Source organism: Cucumis sativus, chromosome 4 (genome assembly GCF_000004075.3).
Source record: "Cucumis sativus cultivar 9930 chromosome 4, Cucumber_9930_V3, whole genome shotgun sequence".
Classification (NCBI taxonomy): Eukaryota; Viridiplantae; Streptophyta; class Magnoliopsida; order Cucurbitales; family Cucurbitaceae; genus Cucumis; species Cucumis sativus.
In genome coordinates this window covers 6091332-6108571 of record NC_026658.2, presented here as the reverse complement: position 1 = coordinate 6108571, position 17240 = coordinate 6091332, and the positions used below count along the sequence as shown (strand labels likewise).

Here is a 17240-nt window from a genome sequence, read left to right as displayed (position 1 = left end):
TAGAAGGAAAACGTCGGAAAATTTGATCTCTTCTTCTCTTTGGCTTTGATTTTTGCCTATATGGGGGATTGATAGCAAAAGAAGGATATCACTGATAGTATCTATAAGTGATATATGTAATAGGCTACTATATATCATTGATATCAAGGAAATGTTACTATAAAGTAATATTGTGGTTGTTTGTTTTTAAGCATAAATGGACAAAGAAAAGAGATCAAATTAGCATGGTATTGATAATACTTTTGAATAATTGATAACTTACTATTCATATGATAGCTTATGTCACTGATAATATAAATGAAATTGATATAGTTGCAACTTTTGTTAAAATAAATTATTGATTTTAGGTTATGTTATCAACATTTATATCAATTCGAAATTAAAAAAATTAAAGTTCAAACTATCAGTGATAGATGATAGAAGTTTATCATTGATAACCTTAGAAGAAGAAAAGTTAGGGAGAAGGAAATTGAAGGCAAAGTTGGTATTTTAAATAAATTTAGCATATGACTAATGAAAATTGTCATTTTTTTAAAAAAATATTATAGTCTTTTTGCAATACAATTTGTTTATTTTCTAAATTGTGCTATTTGGTGCAATTTTCAAGTCTAATGAACCTAATTTAGTTATTATTTATTTATTTTTCTAAGGATGGAAGGTGGCCTTGTGAATGAAGAAGATAAGAAGGAGAAAAATGGAGGAAAAAGTAATTTGGAAATATAACTGTTGTAGTGTAGAAGAAAAAAAAGAAGAAGAGAAATAGGGAAAGAGAAAATAAAAATTCATATGCTTCTTTTAAAAGGGCAGATTATCCGTACAATAACCCGACTTCAGAGAAAAATCAGAAGGTGGAAGTGGAGACGACTATGACACCGTCGCTCCCTCTGCTCCGATTCAGTATTCCGGTTCTTCTTCATCTTTTTTTTTCGTTTTCGTTTTCGTTTTTTTTACTTCAATTTTAAAAATCCTCTACGTTTGTGATCAATACCCTTTTCTCTGATTCTACGTTTTTAGGAATCTTGAATATGAGGCTAATGGATTGATGATGTTGTTGGGGGATCTTTCGATCGATTTGGCTTAAAAGTCGTCGGTTTCACCCATTCGCTTGGTCTTCTCCTGCAATATGAACATGGGGTTTTCCTCTGTTGGCAATGGAGGATCTTCATCATCTTTTTCCAATCTCTCACATTTGGCGCCGCCTTTCACTCTTGATCGTTCGGCCACTCGACCTTTCTCCAACCCACTTGTAGATATGACCGAACCTTCATCTGTGGTTCCTCTGAACTCTACAACTGCAGCTACGATACACAATTGGCTCCCTTCCACCTCCAATACCTCAGGCCTTGACTTCTTTTCCAATTCCACCCCTGAATTTGATTGGTTATCCTTCTCTACAGGGTCTAAATACCCTAGGTCGCAATCTATGATGGAGCCTCCTGATAACCACGGACCTCTTTTGGGCAGTATTTCAATGTCTTCAACCGACCCCTCCCTATTCGGGAACACCTCTGACGGACTAACAACTGGTATTGGCCAAGAGAAACCATACTATCCATCTTATGCATCAACTTCATGTAATAAAGGTGGCCCTATGGTCATTGTTGATCAACCAACTTATGATTACCCATCCAACTCCCATGTTGTTGCATTCAATGCGCCCCCCTACACGGACTTCTCGCATGGATCTTCACCTTCAGGCTTTGAGAGATCAGTTGAGGAGGCTGCACATTCTATTCATATGTTTGATCTGAATAAATGCAACGACTTTGTAAGAGAATGTCCAAGTGAGGAATTGTTATCAGAGCAGAACCTTAACATTGAGCAGCCTAAGAATTTGAGAATGTCTAACATGGATGCTCATTATGCATTTCCAGGATGTCACCCTAAGACTAAGACTAGAACAGCACCTTCAAATCCAGCTTCAAGTTTCCAGAACTCTCAATATCTGCAAAATGCTCCATATCAGAAAATCTTGAGAGAGCAAGGTGCTAGACTGAGTGTGCCTACATCGATTGCTAGTTCTCCCAATACTCTTTCCATCAGAACACCTGTTCTCGGTACTGATTCTTTTATCTGGAACATTGGTCCATGTCATATTTCAGGTAATGGTGATCATTTCTTTGAAGGAAAACAAGGTGGTGATCACCTTCGAAATCTAAAGAAGTCTTTTCCAGTTAACTCTGATAGCCAGGAGTTCTTCAGTACGGAGAACCACGGAACGTGTATAGATAAGCATGACCCTATCATTCACGTCTTACAAAACAATGTACATTATGCCGAGGGTTCACCTGATCATACATTGAAGGTTGGAATGGGACTTCACGTTCCTGATGCTAGTCCCCAATTTAGTCTGGACCTTAAAACAATTGAAACTGCCACAACTGAGAGTTCCTCTGAAAGTTTTGATCAGTACAACTTGGCAGCAGTAGACTCACCTTGCTGGAAAGGAGCTCCAATTAGTGGCGTTTCTCCTTTTCAAGCTTTTGAAATTAGTACTTCGAGTCATGTGAAGACGGTGGAAGTTAACAACGATGTGAAACTCTCATTGTCTCAAGTACCTCCTTCTTCTGCTGAGGATTCTATGGAAGTCTCCGTTCATGAACCAAATGAAAGCACCATAGGGAGGTTTATGGAAAAAGGTGCAACATCTTCTGCAAAGTTGCCTTCAATTGCTGATTCCTCTTTGCTTGCAACACAGAAAACTAGAGATTCTATGAAAGCAGGAGAATTTTATTCAGAAATGGGATGGTTTCATCCAACTACCGGTTGCATCCATGAACCAGTAGAAGATGGTGGTGACCTCTATTCTTCCATTTCCTCGCCACAAAGTAAATATAAGAACAATTTACTGTCTGGAAAGAAGATTGCACCTACAAGTTACACGAAAAAGCACGCAGATGCAAGATTGAATAGTGACAACTCCTCTGAAAATGGTTTGAATCATTTGTCGTGTGATGTTGCAAAACACGTCCAGAATTTGCCTTTTGAGCTTGTAAAGGTATTTCTTGGAGAATCGAACTCCAAAATTGATATCCGGATTCTGGTTGATACATTGCACAGTCTATCAGAACTGCTTCTTGTATGTCATTCAAATGGTTTGGCTGCATTACACCAAAAAGACGTCAAGGCCCTTGAGACTGTGATGAACAACATTGATTTTTGTTTAAAAAGCGTCGGATCACAAGGTTCTCTCTCACCTGAGCAAAGGACTTCACAAAATATTGAGCACTTTCATCAACTTCATTCGGTATGTTATTTCCACTCTCCACTTTCTCCTCCTTTTAAGTTCAGAAATGATAATTTGGGCCCGTATGATAACGTAGTAGATTCTTCCAGTTATGTTCTCATCTTATTTTGACTCTATTTCTTATTTTTCTTATAATTTCTCGTTGGCTCATGAGGCATGCTTAAAAGCATTTTTGTCCCCCACGTCTTGGGTTCAACTCTCTATAGTCATGATTTTGTATTTTTTTTTTCATCTTTTATTAATTTTTCATATATTTCATATATGTTTAATATTTTTAAATTTTAATTTTTTTAATATTTAGATGTATGTATTATTTGATTTTCAATTTTCATATGTCATTTATAATTTCCTTTCCTCGGGGATTTGAACCCGAGACCTCTTGTCCTCACGTGACATTATTTTTAGTTTTTTCTAAATTAGTTAGAATTTTACCTTACATAAATTTTTTTACTAAAATATTCGTTTTGGTTATCTTTAATATTTTACCATCATGACATTTACATAATAATATAATTGAATATATTTGAGTTGAATTTGAATTAAACATCATTTAAGACAAATGAATTGAATGAGAAATAATAATGGTTCCATTTCTTGTTCTAAAAAGAGAAAAAACAAGGAATGAGAAACAAAAAACAAAACAACAAGAAACAGGATTGTTATCAAACAGGCCCTTGAAAACCTGCTAATGAAAATTCAAGTACTAGTTATAATCTTATATCTACTCACTCTCTTTACTACACTTGTCAACACAAATATGATTTGAGTTTAAACCCATGATGTTGATGACATACTATCAATCTACACACTTTCACATGCACATCGATGAAGATTTTCTCTAGAGCAGATTTTTGTATTTTTCTGTTGAATTAAAAATGTAGATACATTGCAGAGTGCTCATACAGTTATATATATGTAGTGTCCAACGAAACTTTTGTTGGAAGGGTGTACAGAAAAGATGTACCACAAAAGAGGACGTCCAAAATTAACTAAGAAATGGGCTCCAATCCAAAAGTTCATATTTAACGACGTTCCAAAAGTTCTATAATCTTTTGCCTGATATATATCTCTGAAGGATACTTTTGGGGACTTTATATATGTTGTTGTGTTCTTTAATGTTCTCAATGAAAGTTGGGTTTCTTACCCACCTTTGAAGAATTATTCCTATTTCTATCTATCTTTACAATGACAATGACCTTTAAAGACTTTCATTGATCAAATGAAAAGTGTCTAATCAACTTACAATGAAACATGAAGAACAACATTGAAAACTTGAACCAGAAAAATACAAAGAATACAAAAAAGTAAACCAAATAGATAGAAAAAGTTGAACAATACAAAAAAGATAAAAGCACTCTTATTCAAATAGTTATCTTGCATCAAAAAACAAGAAAACAGTTTGGAAAGAGAACAGGTGAATGCATTAAGTTCTGCAACTTCATAACAAACGAGTCACGTAGGAGATTTTTTGTGAAAGACCCTTTGGCTCCTTCTGAACCATATTTCAGCAAGCAAAGCTTTGACCCTGATAGACCAATGTAAAGTAGAACGGGGCTTCATCACAGGGCCTCCCAATAATTGGAAGACAATCTTCTTAAATGATCCACCAAAACCCCACTGAGCATGAAAGGTAGAAAATAATTCTTCCAACGTGCCATAGAGTAACAACAATCTTCCACAAGAATAAAATACCTCCAGGTTTCCCAAGAAAATTTTCAAATAATGAGAAGTAATCCTAAGACCAGGCCACAATCATCAATGATTTAGAAGGTATTTGTGAGGGATCAACCAAGGAAAACTTCTTTCTTGGGTTCTTATTGAAACGTTTTTCCTCTGTGTGATTAAAATAACCTTGCAATGTTTTCACCAAAATGATCATCCGAGGAGATTCTCACTGTCACTATTACACTTATAGTAGACTCATCATCCAAATTTTCATGATTCCAGCGAACTTCCAGGTGAGCTTGGCCAGGAATAGAAAAAATAACGTGGTTCCATAATTCCAAGTTTGATGACAATCCAGACATTTTTAGAAGAGAAATGTGTCATGGCGCAAATTTCAGCCCTGGTTTCAGAAAAATCTAGATTAGTTTCTTCGAGGTTTCATCTTTCTCAAGCCTTCTCTAACTTCCAGGTGAGCTTGACCAGCAATTTATCAAGGGAACTTCTAATATGCTGCAACCATGCTCAAACCTAGATTTCCTGCCTTCAATGACACCAACATAGCAGGGATCTATATCATTACAAATCACATAAATTCTTATTGAAGCTAAAGAAAAGAACTGTGGATTCCTAAACCAAATTTCATGTTCTAATTTTATTTTAATAAATTTTTTACTCTTATGAGACAATGGTGAGATCACAGGTGACAGAAAAAAAAGGTGAGAAGCTACGACAGTTTGAGATTCAGGTTTTTTAGTTTACCACATTCAGTTTTTTATTTTATATATAAAAAGAAGAATAAGAAGTTATTACCTGCAGTTGGATTTCCTTAATTCTCCATTTTACTATCACATTTAGAAATTCATCATATTGATAAATTTATCTAGGTTTCTACTTTTTCCCTTCTTTTCTCCATTGGCCATTACAACCTATCAACTTGGGATTTACCCTTTACTCTCTTTGTTTTATTTCTTATTTATTCAGAGAGCTAGTTTATTTGAGTTTATCTATCAGATTTGACAATGCTTGGAAGTTCTCATCTCACTGCATTGTGGCAATGGAAATAATTGATGTTACTATATAATACTCTTGTTCATCATGGTTTCCAGGATGTTGGTGTCCTCAAGTCTCAATCACAGATGACAAAGATTGAAGGCGAGAATTTGGAGTGTCTATCAAATGGTGGAAATGATGTGGATAAAATAAATCAGTACATACTGTCTGTCAAGAAAGACAACAAAGCTGCTGACTCGCTTTATCTTAGAAACAGGATTGACTCGGTAAAAGAAGATAGCATGACCAAGGTATATGTTAGGGTAGGAAAAGACATTTTTTTCATTTGTTGAGTGGGAGGCATAGTAAGATAAATTTTCTACTGGGGACACATAAAGAATGATATCAGCTTACATCAGTTTCATATTTTTAGGCTCTTAAGAAGGCTATGAGTGAGAACTTTCATGATGATGAAGAACGTCCCCAAACTCTCTTGTATAAGAATCTATGGCTTGAGGCAGAAGCTGCATTATGTGCCTCCAATTTAAGAGCTCGTTTTCATAGTGCAAGGTCAGGAATGGAGAAACATGAATCACCAGAAGTAAGAGGTAGGTTTTGATGTTAAACCTTTTCCCATTTGTACTCGCTCTGGCATGTAGAGTCAATGCTGTCTCCTTAGACTTATTTATTAATGGGATAATTTTTATGCCTTAGAACAAGCCAAAAATTGTGATGAAGCACTTATCTCTGATGCATGTCCTGGTATAAACACCATTGGGAAATTGGCGTCTAAGACTAAGGTTGGTTCAACCTCATTTGTCTCCTTTCAGACTTCCCCTGCCGTCAGTGTGACTAGTCATGCAGATGATCTGATTACTAGATTTCATATTCTCAAATGCCGAGACGATGCAGCAAGGCATAAGGATGACGGAAATTCAGTATTGTCATTTGATGTTGAGGTTTCGGATAAACAGGATGTGGCTGAAAAATTAGAACTCGACAAGAAACAAACTGCAGTCACATCTATCAAAGACATAGATTCTTCATTCCCCACGTCAAAGATCAAAGGGGATGACTTTGGGAATGCTCTTCCATCCATTTCCCCCACCGCGACTGGGAGCAGCCATATAGATGATATCATGTCTAGATTTCAAATTATAAAATCTCGAGGTGAGCACACAAGTTCTTTGGATGTGGGAATGGTGCAGAAAAATACAAACTCCCACTGTAGGGAGATTGATGTGTTGGTGCATAAAGGTGATCCTGTGCATAGTGTGGGTATCTCAGCAATGAATCATGCCATTGCCGATAACAAACATGATGATAATTTAGATGCTTCGGTACTGGCAAGACAAGATGTCCTAAGGAGGCGTGGAAACAACATAAGCTCGATCCCTGCTGGAGAACAAGTACTGGAGGTAGAAGTAGAACACCTGTTTCCTGAAAGCAAGAAAATGCATTGGCCATTTGATGAAAACAAAGTAAGAAAAGGGGGTTTAGGTGTTGAAATGGAACATTTCAAGGGATGTGAAGCTGGGAATGGAAGTAGAAGTCATATTGAGGGCAAGGGTCCTGCTGATTGTTCTGATGGGTCCTCATCTGCTGACTGGGAACATGTTCTCTGGTGCGAGTGAATGTATACAGACTTGTAGCGAACTTATTATCAATGTTATCATACGTTTTGATTTTTTTTCGATGAACTGATGATACTGTTTAGCCGAGATCCTCTCCCACCATCAACTACAGTCGATCGTAATAGATACCATTTCTTGTAATTACTACTTGGTGTAATGTACTCTTTACCATTGTGCATGCTCTGTTGTATATAATTTTAGAAGTATAAAATTAAATCTTGCTAAAATTATGATGACAGATTCAACATAGACGATGGTGGTTGGAGCTGCAATCCAGATCGTTATGGAATGAAAGGTGAATTCATTAGCATGGAAATGACGAGTTAAAAGGACATTACATGCTCTGAACATTATAAACTCTTTATTGTGCTAGAAAAAAACTCTTATATAACTACAGTCCTAACTTTATGTAAACATAACATTAGCACTTTCCAGTATCCATAGACTTATTTTAAAAATATATTCGAAGAGATTCATAATTCTTTGCCACTACCGAATCACGTATGGTGTTGTCAACCTTTAATAATTTTCATATCCAATAAAAGATGGTCGAGTCTTCTCTCAAACAACAATTTGGCCATCCTCTCTCTAATGCTATTTTATCAAAAACTTAACCATTTTACGCTTTACTCTAAACAAACAAAACAAAAAGTCTCATTGTGACTAAGTTTTATCTAAAAACATGTGTTTCATAAGAGAACCTTTGTTATTAATATATCTTCTTTTCATAAAATGAATAAATAGTATATGGTAGTAAATTTAATAAATAATAATATTAAAGATATACAATAAAGCTAAAATAAGTACTTCTTTATATATAATTTTTTTTGGTTAAATTTCCAACATTTGAATTTTATAATATTTTCTTTTCTCTATAATATCATTCAACGTTTTTTATCAAATCACAGTATATACTAATTTGCATTTTTCTTGCCTGAAAAATAAAACATATTTGATTGTGTATGTTTGAGTAAACTTTTGTATAAATATAGATTGAGTTTTTAACTAAGATAACCTAAATTGGTATATGATATTATATGAAAAGCCCTAATTTCTAATAAATTTAACATATGTCCTAAATGAGCGTGTATATTACACAAATGTATGGTCTAAATTACTTTAATACCAATTTCTATTATTTAATTGATTTAAAACAAAAATATAAATGAAAAAGAACGTGGGATGCGGTTTTGGAAAGAAGTCGAAAACGCTCAATACTTTCCTTCTACGAAAACCATGGTTTACTCCTTTCATTATACTCGTAGAAGGCAATGTGGGTTACGGTTTGTACTAAAAAATTTGAGAGATTTCAGCGGTGAAGAAGAAGACTTTCGACAACTGGCAAATATAAAACTTTACCGACAGAATCTGGGTCTAAATTTTGAGGTTAACATTGTATATATATTCAAAATATTAGATATATTTTAGATATTCTAAATAGAATAAACAAAAGATAATGTTGTTTTGAATGTGATACATTCTAGGGTTTATTGAGTTTCAAAGTTAAAAAAATTCTTGCATCGTGATACATTTTAGGGTGTAACGAAAATGTACTTTGTGTTGATTTAACTTACATTTTGATTTAAATATGTAACAAAAAAACTTACTCTGTGTTGATTTAACATGCAATGTGGTCTACATATGTTAAATGGTAGTTAATTTTGTAAAAAAAAATTCAATGTAGTGTCGAAAATGGTTAGAAGAAGTGAAAGATGTCTTAGATCGAGGAGTAGGAAGATGAGATCAAACGAACATGATCCAATTATTATTGATGATGGAGAGCTATATTTAATATTAACTATTGTAAGATGTTACTATATTGATGTTTCATATGTATATTATTTGTTCCATAGGTACATATATAATATTTACATTATACTCGTGTATATCATAGGATGGAAAAAGAATCAGTTCTAAAAAGACTTATGAAGAAGAGCCAATGGAATACAAACCTATACAATCAGTATTCCCATGTGAGGATTGCTACGATATAACAGGACCAAATGACACTCAAATAGTTCTCTACGATGAGAACATAGGGTTGAAGAGAAGTGTAGAGAAACTTGAAAAAACAAGACCGGAAAAGGTATGTTGTATATATATACTTAAATATACCGTTTGATACATACACAGACTTATACTTTGAATTTTTATATTGTATTGAACATTTATAACGTACACAGAAACCAAAGTTGGAAAAGAGGAGTATAGAAAATAGGGTTGCAAATGATGATTTTGAACAAGGTATTTCTGGTCATATATACTGCAAATTAGAATTTTAAGATGTTATATATAATAAGGCAACAATAATAACATGTATTATTACGAATGTTTGCAAGTTGCACAATTAATTCTGAAAAGGAATAAATGGTCTAAATTATAGCTTAAGCCCTAGGGTTTGGGCGTATGAATGTATACCACTCTTTAGTGGTGTATCCAGAAATCATATGTAGGGGGCACAATAATTGTATGAGTCTTGAACCCAAGACCTTTGGATTTCAAAGGGGGGACACAACTACTAGACTAAAGAGGGAATATAATAACAAATGCATTTTTTAAGATATATTGTAATTTGACACTTCAAAACTAATATTAAAATACAAAAATCAGGAATGTGAGGGGGGCACATGCCCCCCTGGCCCCTTAATAGATGTGCCCATGCCACTCTTGACTGGACCTTTCATGTTCTGTGCTAAAAGAGTTAATGATAGAAATTTGTGCATGCTAAACTAGGTTGTGGACAGTCACCCAGAGTGGAAGGACTTGGATGAAAGGGTATTTGACAATGATAAGGTATTGCATTAAGACTATGTAACTTATTCTTAATTTAAATTAACTATGTATATATCCAATATAGCTAAATATACTGATTTTATATACATTTTAAATTCTGCAACAATTTGAATGAAGATTTCATATAAGGAAGTATGTTCCATGATATTGAAAAAGACATTTCGAAAAAGAAGAATGCTATAAAGAATCTGAGGGTATTAACTCTCAGATTCCTGAGTATTTCCTAAAATTTTAGAAAATTATGATCGCAAACAATGAATAATTAAATAATAAGCTGGACAAATTGATTGTGGAGGTTGAAGGGATTAAAATAATTCTGACTAATAAGAGTAGTTCAACTTTTGAAGAAGAAAATATGAAGGATAGGGATAAGGACTATGATGGAGGGAATGGTTAAAGAGATAATGGATTGGACGATGGAGAAGATGATAATATGGGAAATATTAATAAGGATGAAGAAGAGGAAAAAAAAAAAAAAACAATAATGACAATGAAGCTGCAAAGGTATGTTCTTATCATTAGTATATATAAAGTTCAAACATGTATGTATATGTATATATATACTATTGCGTATATATTCATGATTAACATGATGAACAAAATGAGTACTTGGATCACATGGTCTACAACTTTACTCAGACAAGTAGAACAAATAGAAAAAGAAGCCCTAAAAATGAAGGTAAGTACTTTTGTTAAATTATATATATATATTAGTCATTTATGAATTAAAACTTAGTAAAAAAAGCCTTAGATTTATGTTTAAAATGTATGGAGACAAAGAAAGTGAGAAAAATACATAATCAGCAAAGAGGAGCTGGAAAAAAACAATACAATTAATGTATGTATAACATAAATGTTTTAAATGTATAACATAATATATTTTATATACCATGATTAAGATTAACATGAATAATTAGACCAGAGAAAGAAATTTTTGCTTACAAGCAATCTTTGTGGAGGAACCTGAGGAGAGGAAATCAACCATCAAAGATAATGAGGTCACATCTCACAACGAAAATTGCAGAGCCAAAAAAAGGAAAAATTAGAGCTTAATAGTCAAGGGTTCGAAGGACCAAGTTGCAAATTGTTATCAAAAGGACTTTAGGAATTTGAAATTAAATAAGATAGATTTAAGGTTGCTGAAGTAAAACTTTAACTTTTTTTTAACTTTATGTGTAATTTAGGTTATGATGAATTTTTATGTTGCTAGTATTATGAAAACACTGAAATATTATATGCATATATTTTTAATATGATACAATATATTATATTATCGTGTTAATTGTTCAGGGAAATTTATGAGATATTCGTTGAATAGAGATAAAATGTTCACTATGCTTCTTATAAGTATATTTGGAATAAGGTGTACATAAAAGACATAAATGCTTTTTATCAGTAATGTTGTGTTTCATGAGTATAACTTCAGTCATGGTGTGTATTTTAGAACTAATGGTTTATGTTAAGTATATGATGGTGTATATTAAAAATGTAACTTTCTTACAGTAACATGAAACACAAACATTAATGATCATAAACAATGTTGTGATTCCAGAGTAATATTGTATTAAGGAACTAATAGTTTATGATAAATTGTTTACAAGAACATGAATGAGACAACTTTATGACGAGTATATTGAAACACTTTTATGATGTATATGTAATATATGTTGTTAGTAAAAGGATGATATTTGGAAATAATTTAATCATTGAATTAATAAAATATTTTTAGTTAATTTTTATAATAAATTTATACATTAATTAATATGCCAAATAAGGAATTTATCATTTACATAATAAATGGAGTATAATATAAATAAAAAAATCATTTGAATTTAATTTAAAATTTTATATATAATTAATAATTATGATAATGTTATAATTGTCCTAAAAATATACGAAAACCTAATCAAGAAAATAAATCACAATTTAGGACATTGGTGAAATTTTCTAGTAGATTTAGGTATTTTGTCTAAATCTTTCACGTAGATTTAAGTAATAAATGAGAGGAGCTTGAAAAATAAACTATATTTAAATGGAAGATTTTTAAAAATAGCAAAATAAATTTAAATATTTACAAGCTATACTAAAATTTTGGATTCTATCAATGATAGAGACTGATATATTTTTGCCAAATATCACTGATAGAAACATATCAATGTCTATCAATATCTACTATTGATATAATCTGAAAATTTTGCTATATGTTGTATATTTTGTCAAATTTGTTATTTTTGATAAATCTTCTATTAAATTTTAATAAATAATATTATTAACAATTGCAATAGAATTAAGAAAGAAGTGATAAACAATTATATTTAACAAATATGTATGATTACCTCTACATCTATGATAATAAGTTTCAGTACCTCTAACACATCTTCCCTTTTAGTTTTATATTTTTCAACACTGGTTTTACGAATAACACTTCCTTGTTTCAAACTTCGTATTAGGGTATGATCCATTTATAAATTTGTAGTTTTAAATTGGAAATAAAAATTCCTTATATAAAAAAGGTTTTAGGGTTTTGGTTGGTAAAACTTGAAAGCAACAAAAATTATAGATAGCAAAATTTAACTCAAAAGGATGCATTTATATTTATAATAAAATTGAACCATAACCTAACATGTTTCTTGTTATAGAATTTGAAAAGATACTTTTTTTATTTATTATACTAACAATACGTATTTATTTCTTAAAAGATGTTATAAATAATTTATTTTGGGTGTTAGGAACAACTTATATTTTTTAACTTATGGAAAATTTGGAAAACCTAACTTATTTTGTTTGAGTATATGATGTATATATCTATATAAATAGTAAATAAAGATAACCCTCAACAAATTCACACTCATATAATAAAGCTTGAATTGTAACCCTTTTTTAAATTTCACACTCATTTATCATTTGTAGAACATAGGATGGAATTTTCCTTTTATGTTCATTGTCCCTTAAATTATTTATATTTATATTTTTTTCTTTGAAAACAATAATTAAGGTTATATTGGTTTTTTTTTCTTTTTTCTTTTGCAAAATTATCGTTGGAAAAAATGGTAGATATTAATTACCTACCTACAACATTTTCAAATTATAAGAAGGTAAAAATAAGATTGTTATTTTCTCGAGAAACCAAAACTATAATCATGTCCTGCTGAAATTATAATCTACTACAGATTAAAATTTTTAAACATTTTGTACAACTTAAAAGAGTTCAGTAGTTTATTGTTATTATTATTTTTAAAAAAGTTAAATACATCATGAGAAAAAATATCTCTACACAACTGAAAACACTAAATCAAAGCACTCGTTGTTATATAGTAATTATACATAAAAAGAACTTAGAATTTTGAGCTTGTATTTCACAATTGAGATTGTTTCAATTTTGTACCTTCTATATGCTCTTCAAGTCTTCTTTTTAAATTTCAAAGTATTCACCTATTTCAATCACGACACGAAAATATATATAAATATAAATGAAGTAATAGACAAAAACAAAACATAGTAGAAGAGAAAATTCAAATGTTTATAAAAAGATCAAGAAAACAAATGTAGGTAGATGAGAAAAATTCAAATGTTTATGAAAAAAATTGAAGAGATTTTTTTATAAAATCATAAATAATAAAATCAATTCTAAAATTGAGCTATTAATAATTAAAAAGATCACGTATGTGCTAGTTCTTCTTTTATTCATTTTTTAAAAATTAAAACATGAATTAAAAGATTTGATGATGTTGGAAATTTAAGGGGTAAAGAAGTACAAAAATATTCTAAATCTTTTTTAAAGGTAGTAAAATAAGATTCATTTGTTTGGTATGGAAGATATCATTATGATGTGCACTTTAGTTCATGATTTTTCTTAGATAAAAAATAAAAAATGTTAAATACAAGCTTATTCGGCTACAAATCATAACATAAAATAATAATAATAATACCGTGGTACCTTCTAACCTCATAACTCATTCGTGATTTGACATGTTACTGTTCATTTGTTTTTTGAATCTACATCATCTTTAAGAAAAATTTGTAGTTCCTTGAATGCATCTTAAATGTAGTCTACTAGAACGTTGTCACGTGACTTTTTTTTCTTTATTTCTTTTAAATATCATTTTGTGTAGTAAAAAAGTGAAGAACACTAAAGATAAATGCATATGCACAAAAGATAGGTATATCATAGGATACACCTAAACCTTGCTATTTATTGTTTAATTGAAAAAGGGAAGGAAGAAGACCAGATACAAAGAAAAAAAAAATACGTAGAATTTGACTAACACCTAACTATCATTAAGTTTGCAATTAAAAAGTATAGGGTTAGCATCATTTAATTTTGGATGACATAAACAACATGAAAAGAAGAGTAAATTATATTTAACGTAGTTTCCAAAGAAAGATTTTAGTTCGACACTTAGCCATTGAGTTAATTTAAGGGAAAAAAAAAACTATTAATAAATAGGCATTGAAGAAAATAAAATAGAAAGCTGAAGAAGTAATAATAGCCATATATGATGATGGGGAAGAGTATAAATAATGGCAAGGGAGGGAAGCGAGCAAGGAAAAGGAAAAGATTATATAAATGGGAATATGTGATGGGTAAGAAGTCAAAGTAATGAAAGATTGGAGGGTGAGGGGGTGGGTGGCATGCGTAAGAACAACTCCAAATCTGCAAATGGGTATTCAATTGAAAGTGGAAGAACTTGAGTGAAATGATGAGTATAATAAAATTTTTAATTAAAAAAGAAAAAAAGATAAAGAGAGATGAGAGTTGAAATGAAAAGTAAATGAGTGGTAGTGTTGAAAATTAGAAAGGGTGGGTGGTGAATCAGAATGGACCACTCACCAACCAGGGGATTAGGTATATGGTTACTGATTGGTGGATGAATGCTCTTAGGAAAAGAAAAGAAAAACCAAACTACCCTCACACTCCACGTCTACCTTCAACTATTCCACCTTCTTCTTTTACCACGTTCCCTCCAGCCTCCAACCACAACAAGACGAGTGTAAGCTCTAGAAGGTGTGGTAGGTGAAGGATCTGAAATTCTCCTCCATTGCCGTGGAATTACTACTACTACTTAGTTAGTACTCATCAGTTCTCAATCCCTCCCCCAAAACAAACAAACAAAAGAAAAAAAAAAGAAACAAGAAAACAATGTCGTTGGGGGTGAGCAATGATGAGGAAGAAGCCCAGCTATTCGCTATGCAACTGGCTAGCGCATCGGTGCTTCCAATGGTGCTGAAGACGGCGATTGAGCTGGATTTGCTGGAGATCATTGGGAGAGGCGGGGAGGGGGCTCTGTTATCTCCATCCCAAATCGCTTCCCAGCTGTCTGGGCTTAAAAACCCTGAGGCCCACGTGATGCTAGACCGCATGTTGCGCCTGCTGGCCAGCTACTCCATCCTCACTTGCTCCCTCGATCCCCTCCCCGATGGCTCCGTCCAGAGGCTCTACGGTCTCGCCCCTGTCTCCAAGTTCTTGATCAAGAATCATGACGGCGTCTCTATTGCCCCTCTTTGTCTCATGAATCAAGACAAGGTCCTCATGGAGAGCTGGTACCATTTGAAAGATGCTGTGCTAGAAGGAGGGATTCCTTTCAATAGAGCCTACGGAATGAGTGCCTTCGAATACCACGGAACAGATCCCAGATTCAACAAGGTGTTTAACAAGGGAATGTCCGACCATTCCACCATTACCATGAAGAAGATTCTGGAGACCTACAAAGGGTTTGAAGGCCTTAATTCAGTGGTGGATGTCGGGGGAGGCACCGGAGCCGTACTCAACATGATTGTTTCCAAGTACCCCTCTATTAGAGGCATCAACTTCGACCTCCCTCATGTCATTCAAGATGCCCCTCCCTACCCAGGTACGTTATTCACAAAGTATAATCCTCTACCTCCACTTCTCTTCCTCTGTTTCCCAATTATTCACTAATTGCTCACTGCAGGCGTGGAACATGTTGGGGGTGACATGTTTGTCAGCGTTCCAAAGGGGGATGCCATTTTCATGAAGGTAACTATCAGTAACACAACAAACACAAACATTAATATATATCGAATTCTTCTTCATTTCCACTATTCACCCACCAATCCCGTAATTTAGTATATTAAAATGCTAACAAACCCTGTGCAGTGGATCTGCCACGATTGGAGCGACCACCACTGCCTCAAATTCTTGAAGAATTGCTACGATGCATTGCCGGAGCACGGGAAGGTGATTGTGGCTGAATGCATTCTTCCCTTAGCACCCGACGCTAGCCTCGCCACCAAAGGAGTCATTCACATCGACCTCATAATGCTGGCTCACAACCCCGGAGGCAAAGAAAGAACCGAGAAAGAGTTTCAAGCGTTGTCGAAGGCGGCTGGATTTGATGGTTTTAAGGTCCACTGCTGTGCTTTTAACACTTACGTGATGGAATTTCTCAAGACACCTTAGATTCAATACTTCCGCCCTCTCCCATGCATTATGGGGGTTTTTCTTTCCCTATCAATAAAGCACCTTTTGTGGCCATACACACTGGAATTTTTCTGCTTTTCAATCATATTTAACGAAGGTTGTCTTGTTGGGAATTGGAATTTAATCATTAATATAGCACCTCATTAACTCTTCGCCCTATTATTCTCCCATATGCTTTTCAACAATATTGGCCGTTGCTTGCGGGCACCACGTAGCCCAAGGGATCCCACGGAAAAGTATGTAAAGTGGGTTATAACTCTATTTTATTTTTTCTTTTCACAGCCCCCATGCTTAATTAATGACACACTGCTTATGTTAATCTTATTAACATTAATCAGGTGCAAATCTTGTGCGTTATATAATAGGAGGTTTTTTAAAAATAGAAAAAAGAAACCAAAACTATTTACATGTTATATATATATATATATATATATATATAATCATTTCCTAAATTTTAGGTATATGTTAG

At 33.0% G+C, this 17240-nt stretch overlaps 2 protein-coding genes across 3 annotated transcripts; both read left to right on the top strand.

Moving 5' to 3' along the window:
• The first annotated feature begins 725 nt into the window (after positions 1 to 725).
• Positions 726 to 7714, top strand: LOC101203864. 2 transcript variants are annotated; one of them, XM_011655028.2, is made up of 5 exons: positions 726 to 897; positions 1015 to 3247; positions 6019 to 6213; positions 6336 to 6510; positions 6617 to 7714. In XM_011655028.2, exons 2-5 carry the CDS (start codon positions 1124 to 1126, stop codon positions 7534 to 7536), a joined length of 3414 nt encoding a protein of 1137 aa, XP_011653330.1. In that variant the 5' UTR covers positions 726 to 897; positions 1015 to 1123; the 3' UTR covers positions 7537 to 7714. The 2 variants fall into 2 exon arrangements, with proteins under 2 accessions (XP_011653330.1, XP_011653329.1); XM_011655027.2 differs by having other exon boundaries at positions 726 to 905.
• A 7469-nt stretch (positions 7715 to 15183) lies between these two features.
• LOC101204109 (caffeic acid 3-O-methyltransferase 1) lies at positions 15184 to 16930 on the top strand. Its single transcript, XM_004137156.3, has 3 exons — positions 15184 to 16181; positions 16263 to 16327; positions 16448 to 16930. The coding sequence occupies exons 1-3, from the start codon at positions 15470 to 15472 to the stop codon at positions 16748 to 16750; spliced, it is 1080 nt and encodes a 359-aa protein (XP_004137204.1). The 5' UTR covers positions 15184 to 15469; the 3' UTR covers positions 16751 to 16930.
• Positions 16931 to 17240: the final 310 nt, after the last annotated feature.